Here is a 14,931-nt window from a genome sequence, read left to right as displayed (position 1 = left end):
AGTCCTCAATGCCCAAGACACTTTTTGTCCTATTATTTACTTTATTTATCTGCAAACTTCTGTAAGATTAGCCCATCTCAAATGGATTATTTTCTGCTCACAGAATCTGACTCCCCATGCATGCAAGGCAAAATACAGCATCTGTGGGCTATGATACTGTTATAGAGCCTGTTCGGGAATATTAGAATTTAATAAACAGTAGTAATTAGGTAATATTGGGGATAGGAAGGGAAAATATAATCTGCAGAAATTGTGCCAGACAAAGAAGCACAACAGCTGCACTGGCTTCTGGTTCCTTCCCAGGCACAATTCAAAATGCTGGTTACGACCTTGATGTGCTAAATGGCTCGTGACTAGGTCACTAGAAGGACCATCTGAGCCTGTTTAAGGGCCCTGCTTGGGTCACACTAAAGGCCTTTCTAGCCCAGCATTCTGTCTCAGTGGCCAACCAAGGGCCAATGGGAAACCTAAAAGCAGGGCATGGAGAGAACTGCCATCTCCCCATACTGGAGAGACAACTGGCTGGGCCAAAAGAAAGGGCTTTCTGAGAGGCTGCATCCAAATTCTGGAATACATGAGGTTCCTTTCACATTCTCCCTTGCCACTTTCCATTGGTTGCTGAACACGTTCCTGTTCTCGCCCACTTCTACTGTGCTGGGAAAATGAAGTTTTCTATGGTGAACCCTGTTTAGAGTCCTATTTTAATAGGTTGATGTTGTTCTTATGGCTGTTGGAATACAGTGGTACCTCGGGTTAAGTACTTAATTCGTTCCGGAGGTCCGTACTTAACCTGAAACTGTTCTTAACCTGAAGCACCACTTTAGCTAATGGGGCCTCCCGCTGCTGCCGCGCCGCCTGAGCAAAATTTCTGTTCTCATCCTGAAGCAAAGTTCTTAACCTGAAGCAAAATTTCTGAGTTAGCGGAGTCTGTAACCTGAAGTGTATGTAACCTGAAGCGTATGTAACCCGAGATACTACTGTATATAGTTGTTTTATTGTGGATGTCAAGGTGTGTGTGTGTTTAATACTATTGTGAGCCATTCTGAGTAAAAGGAATGCATTAGATGGGAAGCTATAAATGTTTGCGCGAATAAATAAATAAATAAATAAGTAGCCGCGTTGTTTTGCAGTACAAAAGAAAACACGCTCTTGTTGAATATTTTAATGCAAGCACTTTACATACTTTAAATCAATTTAGCCACATGCACAGAAACAACATCTGCTCAACATTCCGTATTGTCACTTTTTGCTTTTTCATGAGAGGTAACAATCATTTCATTTACAGGCCTACTGGTTTTCAGCAGTCATAGTGACCTTGGCAAGTAGCCTTAACAATCTGATGCAGTGCTTCTTATTCACTCGCGAAAACTTTACGCACAGTTGCGACATACGCATCGTCCGGGGGCGGTTTCCTTTGGCTTCCAGGCTGCAGGAATTTCTTTATAGCGGGAAGATTGCTTACCCTTGCTTTGAAAGCCTAGAGCAAAAGATGAACAAATAAAGCAAAGAAGTTTCCCCTCCCCCCCTAAGCAACAGAATAGCTTCTTGAGTATAGAGCAACATCCTTTGAAAATAATTTTTGAAAATACAACCTGAAGATCTGTTTAGAAAGGAATTGTATCAATATAAAGCAACCATCAGAAAGAGAGACTTGCCCTGAATATAAAAAAGCTAATATCCACAAGGTCTGGTTGCTGCTCCCCGCTGAATAGATCCCACTCTTTGGTGCCAACATCTAAATCTGCCATAAAGGTCCACTTCTTTGATATGGAAACCAGATGCTGCAATCAGCTGCATAAGTGGAAGCCTCTGGGCACATTGCTGGAGCTATGTGGGAACTTCCCTAGGGTGTATCTTCCTGAGTACATGTTCCTGCTGCCACCCGCCCCCCCCCAATAAACTTCACTTCTTCCCATTTGTCCTAAGGATAGTGGAGAAATTTGCATTTTAAGGATAAATAGCATAATTCATGTCCTTCAGCATTTGCTCTTCTTTGCATTTTGCTATGCGCTTCTCCAAATGAACTTTTCCCCTCCACAAAAATGGAATTTTTAGAGAAAGGTGCACAAAAATCGCATATACTGTAAGTGACGATGAGTTCCCCAAATGATTTCTATTAGGGGAAATCACTTGCAAAGGTGGGCGTATTAGGCTACTACACTGGATACAATAATCTCCATGTTAAGAAATATGCGCACTAAAAAAACCTGGTGAAAAAAACCTGGAAAGGTAGAAAACTCCACTTGAGACTGGAAAACTGAGAAACAGAGACAACTTGAATCTAACAGATTCATCTATCCCTACTCCAGTCTTGATTCACAGTACTAATGAAGATTATCTGGTTCAATTCATGCACAAACCAGCGCGAAACCCTTTCAGGCAGAAGGTCTGAAGTAATCCAAATGACTCCATACACTTGGATTCAGAACAGACAGCAGCTTGCCGGCCTTGTGAGTTCTGAACCAGAAACACACCCTCTCACCCAGCTGCCTTCTTGATCTCTGACGCCACCAACCTGGTGTTCTCTGCTGCCTTGCCAGCTGGCATCGATCCTTTAACCATGACCTCTTTCAACCCCTGCTGCCCCTTTGCCAGTACTTGTAAACAAGTAAATGGGATCCTCATAACAGAGGGTCCTGGTTGCACTCAGGACCCAAGAGCTCACCTGGACAGGGTTAAAATGGGGGTGGGAGGAGCAGGAAGCCCTGGCCATTCCCCTGGGATCATGCCAGGCTGTTTTAGCCAATAGCCAGTAGGTGGCGTGATCCCAGGGGCTTTAAAAGCAGCAATGTGATGCAAGTGGGGCACTTGCATTTGCACGGCTGAACACCTGCCCACCCTCCCTAGTTTAGGTAGAGTCGCTTGGCCTTGCTTTGGTTTGGGTCGCCTGTTTTGGAACAGGGGCTGGGTAGGAATTTTTTCCATTTGGCAGATTGGCTTTTAGCCATTTGGTTTATGCCTACCCCTTAGCAAATCGCCACAACTTGTAAGGTGGCGGTTAGGCTCAGTTGGATTGTGGGGAGGGGAGGTGCGGCCATCACCTGCCCCTCCAGGAACTGGGTATTCCGTTAAAGGAATCTGGGGCTCCTGGATCTCGTCCGAAGTCTGCTTGAGGGGCTAGGGCCATGCCAGGACCACAGGAACCCAGGGGTGAGCTTAGGTTGGTCCTCATCGACCTTGCTCCCTCGTTTGGTTTACCCCATTGGTCGATCACCCTGAGAGGTGGAGCCAGTTATAGTGGGGAGTCCATGCCTAAGCCAGTACCGCTCACGTGATTGTATTTCAATAAAGTTGTGGCCACAATTTGCCCCAAAGTGTCTGTGTGTATTTATTTTGGGGGTGGGTCTTGGGGCCTCGAGACGCAAACATAATAGTACAAGATGGGTATTGTGCACAGGGAAGCAGCTCTGTGGAGTGTGCCTTTGGGGGAGGCAGGGGGACTGTGGCCCGGGGTGCATATGTTTGAGGGGGCACAACCAGGCACCCTCAAGACAGGCACAGAGCCCTGGCAGCTGAGGCACGGCAGTGGGTGGGTTGGGTTAGAGGGCAGGTAGATGGAAGCAGCCAGCGAAGAGCCTATTGGAGGCGGGCTCCGTTCATCCTCCTTGCAGGCTCTGTGCAAACACACACAGCCCAGCACCTGCCCCCACACCAGCTGCCCAGTCCACCAGGGGATGGGGATAACACTTGCCCCGCCTCAGGTGCCAGCAACCCACGCCACACCACTGGCACTTAGGACTTGCCAGTCTGCCAAGAACAGTGTCAGAGAGCCACTGCGTCAAGGTAGCAGCAGGACTTGAGAAGTGTGGGGAGCGAAGGTGGGCACAGTGGTTTGGTTTTTCCCTTGGCTCGCTTCATCACATCAACACCACTGAGTTGACAGCTTTGAGGGTTGTTGTTGTTGTTTTAACAATCAAGCACTGTAAAAATCAATGAATCATGGTCACAGCACATTGCCTAAAGATTGCGGGGGTGAGGAAGAGGAGCAAAGAGAGGTCACTGTAAACTGCCCAGAGTCCTTCATCCAACATGCTGCGAGGGAGCAGGGAAGGAGCAGGAAGGGCCATAAATCCATGGTACAACCTCTGCTTTGTATGCAGAAGGTTCCAGGTTCAATCCTCAAGTGGGGCTCAGAGGTTCTCCTGTCTGAAATTATGGAGAATTGGCCAGTTGGCGTAGAAAATAACTGAATTGGATGGACTGACAGTCTGACTTTCTAGAAGGCAGCTTCCTGGAATTAGTTGCCCAGATAGGGAATCATTATAGTCCCTTGTGTAAGGGTCAAGCTTTTGGTAAAGGCTGTTCTCCAACTGGAGTGCTCGCAGGCCAGCACTTGCAGGCCAGTGCTCCAGTTGGAGAACAGCCTTTACCAAAGGTGTCATGGGCTTTGAAGACACTCAAACTCAGGGTGCAAGGGAGAAACATACTAAAAGGAAGGCACGCTTGGCAAATCCACACCGTGATCAACTCCCACCCAGAAACCAATGTCCCCACTGTGGAAGGACGTGTGGATCCAGAATTGGCCTCCACAGTCACTTATGGACTCATTGTTAAAACCGTGTTTATGGAAGACAACGAGTGATCACCAAAGAAAGAAAGAAGAAAGAAAGAAGGGTCAAGCTTAGCCTTAGTTGAATTCTACACACGTCAATCCAGAGGTCAGAACCGACACATTCTGAGACATGACAAGAGCAGAATTATGCACAACGCGCTCGACCAACAGTTTACCTGTAGTTGAGGGAAGGGTGCAAGAACATCAGATTTTAGCTCCTCTACCATTAAGATTGCTTCAAGCAGCTGTACGTCTGCCCAGCTGAGGTGATTGCCAACAAGAAACTCTTGTCCAGGCTGTTTCAGGGCCTAGAAAACAAAAATAAATAATGTACTTTTAATTTTGCTGTAAACTGATAGTTTTGGGAATTTTGGGAAAGTGTGGCCGACTCCTATTCAAACGTCATATATGCTACGCAGAACTTGATAGCTTTTCCTCCCCACCCCTCTCCCTTACAGGCATATTTGGACCAGGTGAGACAGGCTCAAATAAGAGATAATGCAGGTGAATCCCCCCCCCCCAGCTGTGAGGGAATCATCAGAATTTGCAGGGTAGAAGATTCCAGCCACCCATTCTCATTTTTGGCTCCCCCCCCCCCCCCCCGCAAAAATAAACCATGCACACCACGCTTTTCCCCTTCTCGGTGTTTCAATATGTTTTGTTTTTTTAAAAAACTGCCTTTGTGCCCCCCCCCCACCTAAAGAGCTTTCGTTTTTGTGAAAACCTCAGGGGTTCCCCAAAGCATGCTGATACCTCCCTCATATGTCTGCGTGATGCCATTTTGGCTGCGTTAAAAACCAGCACTCAAAGAATTGAGATCACTATTAGTTTACAGAGAGACTTACTAGACAGAAGTGATGCCTGGTGGAACGGCCATCACTTGGCAGCCAAGGCTGAGATGATCTGCCTGCTTGGACTTGAATGCCTGGAGGGAGAAATCTAGCCCTCTCCCTGCAATATTTATTCCCAGCTATGCAAATCTTTATCAAGTGATGAAGTTGAAAACAAAAAAGGGACAACCCTAGGCATTGATTTAGTCCGACCATTGATTTGGTAACATAAAGTTGGAAAAGGCACTGCAAATAAACTCTTGAAGACCAGGAAGGAGAGGGTAAGGACTGGTCATTGAAATACCCTGCCAGTTGGGAATTGTTGTCCAAAAGATCTAGAAGGCACAGGCTGCTCCTGGGTAATGTGTAACTCAGCTTTGGGTTCCCCATCCCTGATGTAGCTACGAATGGGAATCGTTGTTGTCATACCTTTTCGTAGACTGGGAAGTACCTGGTAGTGGCCTTCTCAAGAACAGAAGCAAGCTGTTTCTCCTTTTGCTCAGGTGGAGAGAAAGAATACACCAGAATCATGCCCATCAGGTCCATGGTTCCTTCCACATACATGTCAATGCTGTGAGGACAAGGCAGGCATGGATAAGGAAAATTAATCTGCTAGATTGAACTTCTTGGGAAAATAGGAACATAAAAATGGGAAGTGGGTCTAACTTATGTGGTCTGTTGACCTATCCTCATGCATTATTTCAATGCTTAGCGGTTATCTCAACCCCCTTAGAGAGAGAGAACTGGAAGTTTCTAAGTGGAATTAGCTGAACCTGGGAGCTATTTCAAGGAAGCTGCAGAAATAGCTTCCTAGGGAGCTGCTACTTTCTGGTGGAAAGGCCTTTTGCTTCCCTAGATATGTAAATAATGCCATTATTTACGAAGGCACCATAAGCCTCCAGGGTTCCCTTTCCATCATCCTAAAAGAAGCTGAGCCTCTAAATATTGCTCCTTGACACTCTAAAGTGAGAGCACATAAGAGTAGGATATTAGGGTAAAAGCCAAGGTTAGTCATACATAGAAGAACAAGGAGACCATTGAAATCAGTGGCCTTTTGCTCATGGATTTCAGTGGGTCCATTCTGAGTGTGATCAACATTGGACATCACCCATAAAATGTGACACACTGGATGAACACACATATCGGATGGGTGTTAGAAAAAGAAGCCAAAATCTTCCAGAATATCTTTTCCTCTCACAGCTTTTTTCCTCTTTCCAAGGCAATGCAGATTTGTGAGCATGTGCAAATACTGTTAACGCCACTGGAGTCTTTTCATGCAGCTATAAAGTACAGTATGGTGAACCATGATACAGTACTGTGCTCTTTCTTTCAGGTTCTTCCCATGGAGGTTATATTTCCCCGCAATGTAATTGAGGATGGCCTTGGTCTGGACCAGCTTCAGCCCATCCATCTCGACCAGAGGGACTTGATCAAACAGCAAGTATCCATCTTTAGGAAAGCAAAGGAAAAAAGCAAAAGCAAAGTCATTCATCTTTCCAAAATAGTTATTCTGTGAGATTAAGGAAATGTGGCAAGATTCCTCCACAGTGAAGCACTTTCAAAGCTAGCGTGTGGCCTCCCTTTCTGCCAGAAGGCAAACAGCCAAGAGAAATTTCAATCGTTTAGTAACGTATCTCATGCCTGGAATGTGTGTGCAACCTTCCAAATAGACTGGAGGCTCTTCCGGTGTCAGAGAAGAAAAGCTGACTTCTCCCTGCTATTGTGACTAATGAGTCCAACATTCGACTCACTGAATAAGCTCTCCTACCTTTCCCAGATACCACCTGTGTGAGTGTCTAACGCAAGATTGCATCAAGCTCACAACCTGAGATAGAAAAAACAACCAATACTTTTCACAGTTTGCAGAGTTGGGGGGAAATCAGCTCAGTATAGCAGAAAGTGCTTTGCTAGGGCTCCTTTGTTAGTTCTGCAGAGATACCAGCCCCTTTTGGCTTTGTAGAAGAAACTAGTGGGTTAAACCACAGAGCCTAGGGCTTGTTGACGGTTCGAATCCCCGTGACGGGGTGAGCTCCCGTTGCTCGGTCCCAGCTCCTGCCAACCTAGCAGTTTGAAAGCATGTCAAAGTGCACGTGATAAATAGGTACCACTCCGGCGGGAAGGTAAACAGCATTTCCGTGTGCTGCTCTGTTTTGCCAGAAGCGGCTTAGTCATGCTGGCCACATGACCTGGAAGCTGTACGCCAGCTCCCTCGGCCAATAAAGCGAGATGAGCGCCGCAACCCCAGAGTCGGTTACGACTGGACCTAATGGTCAGGGGTCCCCGTTATCTTTACCTAGTAGCACTAAGAACTGGTATCAGCTTTTTGCTTATTTTCTTCTCTGCCCAACACTTTTTTCATTTTGTGTCACATCTTTTAGACTATTAGCCTGAGAGCAGGAATTGTCTTATTTATCTTCAAGATCTGTAAGCCACTCTGGGAACCTTTGTGGCTAAACAATGCTTAAAATAATTGAAAGGATTCGAAAACATTGCTAAGCAGTAAATTTTCTAAACCAGGCCCTGTTTTGCATATGATTCAAACCTCCAGCTTCCCATGGGTTCTGCAGCATTCCAAGAATCAACCACACCTTTAAATCTGGACAGATTTCTACATGCTCAGGCCATTTGAATGTCAGATCCTGGGGCCATTTTATAATCTACCACCCCCAAAGAATACACCAAGCAAAATAAAGCTAATTGTTCCAAGGAGGCATGTTACAATATTCTATCCCACAGCCCAGGTACTCAAGCCCATTTAAAACTGCCTTCAAGGAAGAGCTTGTGGATTGCAGCCTGGATTATGTAACATGCAATAAAATTAGAAAGATCTTTTGCACTGAGGAATGTTACACATTTTGGGGAGAATATTAATTCTGTTTCCCCCGTCCAGATCTCCAACATTTTTTTTTCCATTTTCTGTTGCATGACATTTTTCAATTGTTCTTATACGTTCTTTCAACGCTGATTTCAAATCTGAAACCGATTTTCATGTACATGCTATAGTTATCTTACAGTTTCCGACTTTTGCCGATATGTCATATTTACACTGGGGATAAGTGGACACTGACACGTCGTTCTACCCTAACCACATGGTAATTATTGTTTTGCATGCTCAAATTTTCTTTATTTTATCTCCCTGCCAATTTAGATACAGTGACTGAACTGGAGGCCCCTCGACTGACTTCAGGTCCAGTGTTGGGCCATTTCGATCGGATACATCCCTCCTGCGATGAGGCTACATTTTAATATTTTAATGTTCCATTATTTTAATGTTGTATTTTAATTTTGTTTTTAAGTTGTAATCATTCATCTTGTTTTTATTATTGCTTGTAAGCTGCTCTGAGCCCGGCCTTGGCTGGGGAGGGCGGGGTATAAATAAAAAATTATTATTATTATTATTATTATTATTATTATTATTATTATTATTTGTATAGTATTGTAACCTTAATATTTGTATTTTTCAGATCGGACCATGGCTTCTTCAAGTAGACAAAAATGTGTAAACAAGCCTGATGCCTACCAATATATTCCTACCAATATAGATTTTACATTTTATGTTTTATATGTGGCACAATCAGGAGCAGAAGAGGCAACAGCATGACTTGTGCTTTATGTGTGAAAACACCCTTGGCTGGACAAAAGAAAGATTCTGCTTCTTTTGCTGCTTCTTGCATGTGGCCATTCCACTTTTGCCTTTGGTAAACATTTTGTGGTTTCAGAAAAACATGCAAAACCTGTTTGACCAGAGGTAACAATAGTGGGACAAAAGAAGTGTGTGTGTGCAGACCCATGGATGCTGAGGTCTCTCTCAAACTACCTTCAGCTCTCAAAAAAACTCAACAACTGTCTAGCTAGCCCAAGAGTTCAGCCACATACCTACTTCTAGCTGAAATAAAAATAGTGACATAAGAGTCAAACGGTTGTGAGAAACAGCAGCAATCTCTGTGCATTCCTCACTGCATGTTATCTATAGATGAATGTTCTCATGAAACATTGTCTGCACCTACAGCGCCAACATTCAATATAAAAACTCAGATGCATGCATGAGTTGCCCACAGAAAGGAAAATAAGCAATGCAAGGTGCCAGGAAACAACCATCCATGGTAGCTTTTGCTGCTCATGTACCCTTTGTCAGTATGTCATCTGGAAAGTCAGTTGAACTCCACTAATCTCTCCAAGGACAATCTTGTAGTTTGGCCATCTAGCTAAATCTGAGCAAACAATCCACTTAACAACCTAGATTCAGTGGCGTAGCATGGGTTGTCAGCACCCGGGGCAAGGCAAGTAATTTGCGCCCCCTAACCCGTGGATTTGCGCCCCCTAACCCTAACCCCCAGATGTTGCACCCGGCGCGGCCGACCCCCCCTGCACCGCCCACGCTACGCCACTGCCTAGATTTAAGCCATTTATAACCTGGAAGATTTAAGCCTATTCTTAGTGGTTTAACTGATCATAGCTGCACCATATATGCTGATAAAGATTTAGGATTTATAGTGCAGTTACAATCAATTTAACCCCCTTGTCAACAGCCTTAAATCCAGGTTATAAGTAAAGCTTCAGGCATTTGCTCAGATTTAGTTGGACGTGAAAGCCACCTGCAAGGTTATCCTTAAACAAATGAATGGAGTTTGACTGTTGTTTCAGGTGACATATTTGTTAAACATGTCAAATGGTATTTTCAGATTTTGGAGAAAAAGATACATGGGTAGCAAAAAGCTGTTCACTTATCTGGGCATAAGCCCCACTGAATTTAGTGGGGTTTCCCTCTGAATAGGCATATGTAGGTTTGCACCGTGAGTTTTACCTTTGATTAACTTCAGATACTGTTCTCTTGTTTTCAAAAACGTTTCTTCGAACTGGAAAAAGACAGGAAAACAGATCAAGTTATTTTCATTCCTATGTCATGCCAGTTCTTTTCATTGCATAAAGGTATTGCATTGGCTCTTCTGTAGATACAGAAATAGCTAAGAGTGTGAGCTGTGAATTGTGAAATCTCCTGTTCAAAGCTCCAAGCACACAATAGTGCAAATTTCACAAGCAATCTGGTGTAAGGGGAGTTTTCCAAACATAAGCAACCAACCTCCACTCCAGCTGCTGCTAAGAGCCATCTGATGGACTCCATTCTTCCTCTGCCTTCAAAATACGTCAGTTTTGGTTTCCCAGACATATTTCTAAGCTGCTGGTTTCCTGATGAGTGCCATTTAATGGGGAGAAGAAAAAGGTTAATTAAATAAATTGTGTACACAAGCATGCAGGTACGATTTTGCTGAAAAGTTTGATTAGGTGGAGCAAAATGAAGAGAATATGTATTATGCACAGATGGAAAGGCTGAGTATTCTTGTGGTTACAACAGGAAAAGGACATGGAAGGATTGTCTGATTTCCAAAGACTATAGTCCCAAGGACATTTAAGGGGAGAACACTGTAAACAATGTTTTTACAATCAAATGGTGTATACATTTTATGAAATAAATAATATATTGGTGCCCAAGCACAAAATTTCAAAAGTCATTAGCCATAATAACCTACAAACTCATCGGCGTTGAAATGGGCTCCATAGGTAGATATTGTTGGGTCTGAAATTGTGGCATGGGTTTCTGTCACATTTATTATAATTCAATCCCTTGTTTATATTCTTTATGCTAACGATGCTCACAAATTTATGGAAACACCTTGAATTGTATGGATTAGATCTGTCCTTCCCACATGTTTCGGACAATGACTCCTATCAGATCCAGTCAGCATGACCAAGGGCCAGGGACGATGGGATTGGAGTCAAACAATATCTGGAGGGTGTCGGATTGGTGAAGGCTGGTTCAGATTCAAACAGGGGTCAGCAAACTTTTTCAGCAGGGGGCCGGTCCACTGTCCCTCGGACCTTGTGGAGGGCCGGACTATATTTTGGGGGGGAAAGAAGAAGAATGAATTCCTATGCCCCACAAATAACCCAGAGATGCATTTTAAATAAAAGGACACATTCTACTCATGTAAAAACACGCTGATTCCCAGACCGTCTGTGGGCCAGATTTAGAAGGGACTGGGCCGGATCCGGACCCCAGGCCTTAGTTTGCCTACCCATGGATTAGAGGCTTTAAATTAGAATAAGTAGGTCAGGACGGAACTTGATCTCCATTCAGACAGCAATTTATTATGTTTCCCCAACATTTCCTTACCTGTTAACTTCCACATTTTACATTATCATTCACAGGGTGTAAAGGCCACTTCTAGAAAACTAGCAGAAGTTCAGTGCTCACTTCTGTATTATTTTCTTCCAGAAACAAACCATTTACAAACCTGTTAACTCAAAAAATTGCTGGAGCTTTGTGTTGTAATTTCACGGGATGAAATTTGAGGCAGTATTCTGGGATACAGCCCCCCCCCCATTTAAAATTTAATGATGGTATCTTAATCAAAAAGCCAGTTGCACAACACAATAGGTAAGGTAAAGGTAAAGGGACCCCTGACCATTAGGTCCAGTCGTGACCGATTCTGGGGTTGCGGCGCTCATCTTGCTTTATTGGCCGAGGGAGCCGGCGTACAGCTTCCGGGTCATGTGGCCAGCATGACTAAGCCACTTCTGGCGAACCAGAGCAGTGCACAGAAATGCCGTTTACCTTCCTGCCAGAGCGGTACCTATTTATCAACTTGCACTTTGACGTGCTTTCGAACTGCTAGGTTGGCAGGAGCAGGGACCGAGCAACGGGAGCTCACCCTATTGAGGGGATTTGAACCGCCGACCTTCTGATCGGCAAGCCCTAGGCTCTGTGGTTTAACCCACAGCGCCACCTGTGTGCAATACAATAGGTAATGCAGTATAAATGGAACCTTAGAATTTGGGAGAGCAGTGCTAGCCTTATAATCAGGAAAATAAATGCAGCATTCCCCACATCTGACTGCACCCTCAGTTGAGTCCCCATCCCCCTAAACCAAGTTCAAACAACAAAGAAACAACAAACCATTGTTTACTGGCTCGAGAATGAGCAGTGTGCATGTGCAATGTGCATTTCCTCCTCCCTTCCTCTCTTCACATGTTTGCCTTCAGTGCTTATATATTGACAGGTTAAACAACGTTCCCATGGTGTCTGAGCTGGGAAACTCTGCTTTAAACACTGCTCACAAACACAATATGACTGGGGTGGTTTCTCAGCTCAATATCATTATGCCTGAGCCACATCATCTTGCTTTTTATACCTGACACAAAGGAGAACACTGGAGGGAGAAAAGAACAGCGGCTTGGGAGTTACTATGAAGCAAGTCAACCGAAGCTGAGTCATAGGTATTAATGCTCAAAGGCTGATGAAAACTTAATCTAAAGCAAACACCAAGATTTCCATTGCCCTCAAAAATGAATGAACGAGATCACTGTTCTGCAAACATGTCACAGCTCAAAGGCTCTTTACCAGCTCTACATGCCCAGGCAGTGCATCGTTTAAGACTGGAATGAAACCCACAGCACAACAGAAAGGTTAAATGTAATTGTAAGTGAAAAAGCAATGCAAACAGTCCCCCTGCAGGCAGTTTAGGACTTGTTAAGGTCCGATTCCAGTACGGCAGCTGCAAAATTGTGAGCCTTGCCATTCTTTTAACATGTAAAGTTGGTTTCATTGAGATCATCTAGTTATTTCACCTTAAAGAAATACTCCCTCGCCTTTAGCTGTTTTCACATTCTGATGCTTTCTTGGCAGATCATGAGATTCAGAGGTTTGCAGCTGGACCCAGACGGGTGGTTGGGTAGACAATGAAAATTTGTAGCTGGGGCCAACTGAAAGGAGCAAAGGGTACTGCCTTGAGGGGCGACCCAAGTTGTTCTCGGGGGGTCATGAGCTGTTTTGGCTTGCATTAAAAATTCAAAAACTGCACATGTTCCATTCTTGTATTATCTGCATTTAACAGTATGCAGAAAATCAACATATTCTTTCTTATTTATTGATTGCAAGCTGTACAGACATCAAATCAACAGGTGTTGTTGTATGCATAAAGCAATCCTAAATTTAAGGACATTTTGCAATAGATTTAAAATAATGGTGCATAATAATATTAAAATGGTGACATGGAAACTCAACTCCTCCCCCCCTTTTACAACACAATCCTATGCATGTTTCCCTGGAAGCAAGTCCCATGAAACTCAGTGTCACTCACTTCCAGGAAAGTGTGCTTAGGGATTCCTGTCTTATGCAGCCAAGTCCTATACAGAAACAAGGGCCACAGAATTCAATGGTGCTTATTCCCAGAAAAGTATGTTGTGGGATTTTTACAGCCTTTATTTCACCCCCATAAAATGATGGTAAAGGTAAAGGGACCCCTGACCATTAGGTCCAGTTGTGACCGACTCTGGGGTTGCGACGCTCATCTCGCTTTACTGGCTGAGGGAGCCGGTGTACAGCTTCTGGGTCATGTGGCCAGCATGACTAAGCCGCTTCTGGCAAACCAGAGCAGCGCATGGAAAGGCCGTTTACCTTCCTACTGGAGCGGTACCTATGTATCTACTTGCACTTGTGCTTTCAAACTGCTAGGTTGGCAGGAGCAGGGACTGAGCAACGGGAGCTCACCCAGTCGCGGGAATTCGAACTGCCGACCTTCTGATCAGCAAGTCCTAGGCTCTGTGGTTTAATCCACACTGCCACCCGCGTCCCTAAAATGATGATAGTCTGTTCCAAATTGGCTTTTTTCAGCAATGCCTTTCTTCTACAAGAGCTCCAACAATGTTTCCGCTCCCTCCAGCAACAGAAAACCATATGAAATCCCCCTTCTCACACCACGAGGGAACATTCCTCTCTGACATGTGGCTTTGCTTCAGAGCAAAACATGCCATTCTGAACCATATTTCATGCCCAAGCCCCTTCTCTTTGCTGAATTTCAGCCGCTCTTTATCTTCCCTTCCTCTCCCTCATCTTGTGCTTTCACTCTTTGCCCTGGCTAATCCGCCCCATGCTTTATTTTCACTTGTCCTGCTTTCATAGATTAAAATGCAATTAATTCTCCCCTCTTTCCTTGTGTCAAAGTTCTGCAAATGTACTGTAAAGTCAGCAAACTGCAAAAAATTATTGCATTGCTCCAGTAGCTTTTTGAAGTTAATATTTAACTCATAACCCACACAGCAGATAATTTAAAGTATCTTAAACTGCAATCCTATATCCACACTGGGTTCCACTGGCTGCAATGGAGCTTACTTTGCGGTAGACCTGTATAGAATTGCACATGCTAAGGCTGAAAAAAGTCACTTACTTCAAACATCCAGTACTAACCTTTTGCAAAGACTTGCTTTATCCAATCTCTTTCTCCACACAGAAAGACACTGTGCCTCAAAACGTCCTACAGCCCAGGAAATTCCAGCTACTCTGGTGAAGTCTCTTTCCACTGTCTTACCATTCAGTTTTGAAATGTCAAAACTACACCTTCTATACTATTATCAGACTGAAAGGACCTGTGGCTTCCTGCCAGGTGTATATATGGTGCCAGACGCTTCCTGCTGCGTCATACGTGAAACACCCTTCGTGTTCTCTTCACCCAAATCCCTGATGACAGGCATGGGTTGTTGTATTTTTAAAAA

General features: G+C 44.3%; 1 protein-coding gene across 1 annotated transcript; it reads right to left on the bottom strand.

The window, feature by feature from the left end:
• Positions 1-1,147: 1,147 nt before the first annotated feature.
• LOC310673381 (glutathione S-transferase-like) lies at positions 1,148-14,884 on the bottom strand. The gene is made up of 7 exons (XM_083431845.1): positions 14,627-14,884; positions 10,463-10,569; positions 10,187-10,238; positions 6,699-6,831; positions 5,812-5,953; positions 4,729-4,860; positions 1,148-1,477 (listed from the first exon to the last, which is right to left on the bottom strand). Exons 2-7 carry the CDS (start codon positions 10,547-10,549, stop codon positions 1,352-1,354), a joined length of 672 nt encoding a protein of 223 aa, XP_083287971.1. The 5' UTR covers positions 10,550-10,569; positions 14,627-14,884; the 3' UTR covers positions 1,148-1,351.
• Between the last annotated feature and the right edge of the window lie 47 nt (positions 14,885-14,931).

This window comes from Podarcis tiliguerta (genome assembly GCF_965153285.1).
Source record: "Podarcis tiliguerta genome assembly, chromosome: 3".
NCBI lineage: Eukaryota > Metazoa > Chordata > Lepidosauria > Squamata > Lacertidae > Podarcis > Podarcis tiliguerta.
This window is presented reverse-complemented; position numbering and strand designations above follow the sequence as displayed.

What these genes read in the sequence shown, in the direction of transcription:
- LOC310673381 (XM_083431845.1), bottom strand. Translation starts at nt 10,549, where the DNA reads ATGTCTGGGAAACCAAAACTGACGTATTTTGAAGGCAGAGGAAGAATG. An exon ending in GTATCTGAAGTTAATCAAAG is followed by an intron (nt 6,832 to 10,186) that starts GTAAAACTCACG and finishes GCTTTCCTAAAG; the next exon opens with ATGGATACTTGCTGTTTGAT. An exon ending in AACCTGAAAGAAAGAGCACA is followed by an intron (nt 5,954 to 6,698) that starts GTACTGTATCAT and finishes TTGTCCTCACAG; the next exon opens with CATTGACATGTATGTGGAAG.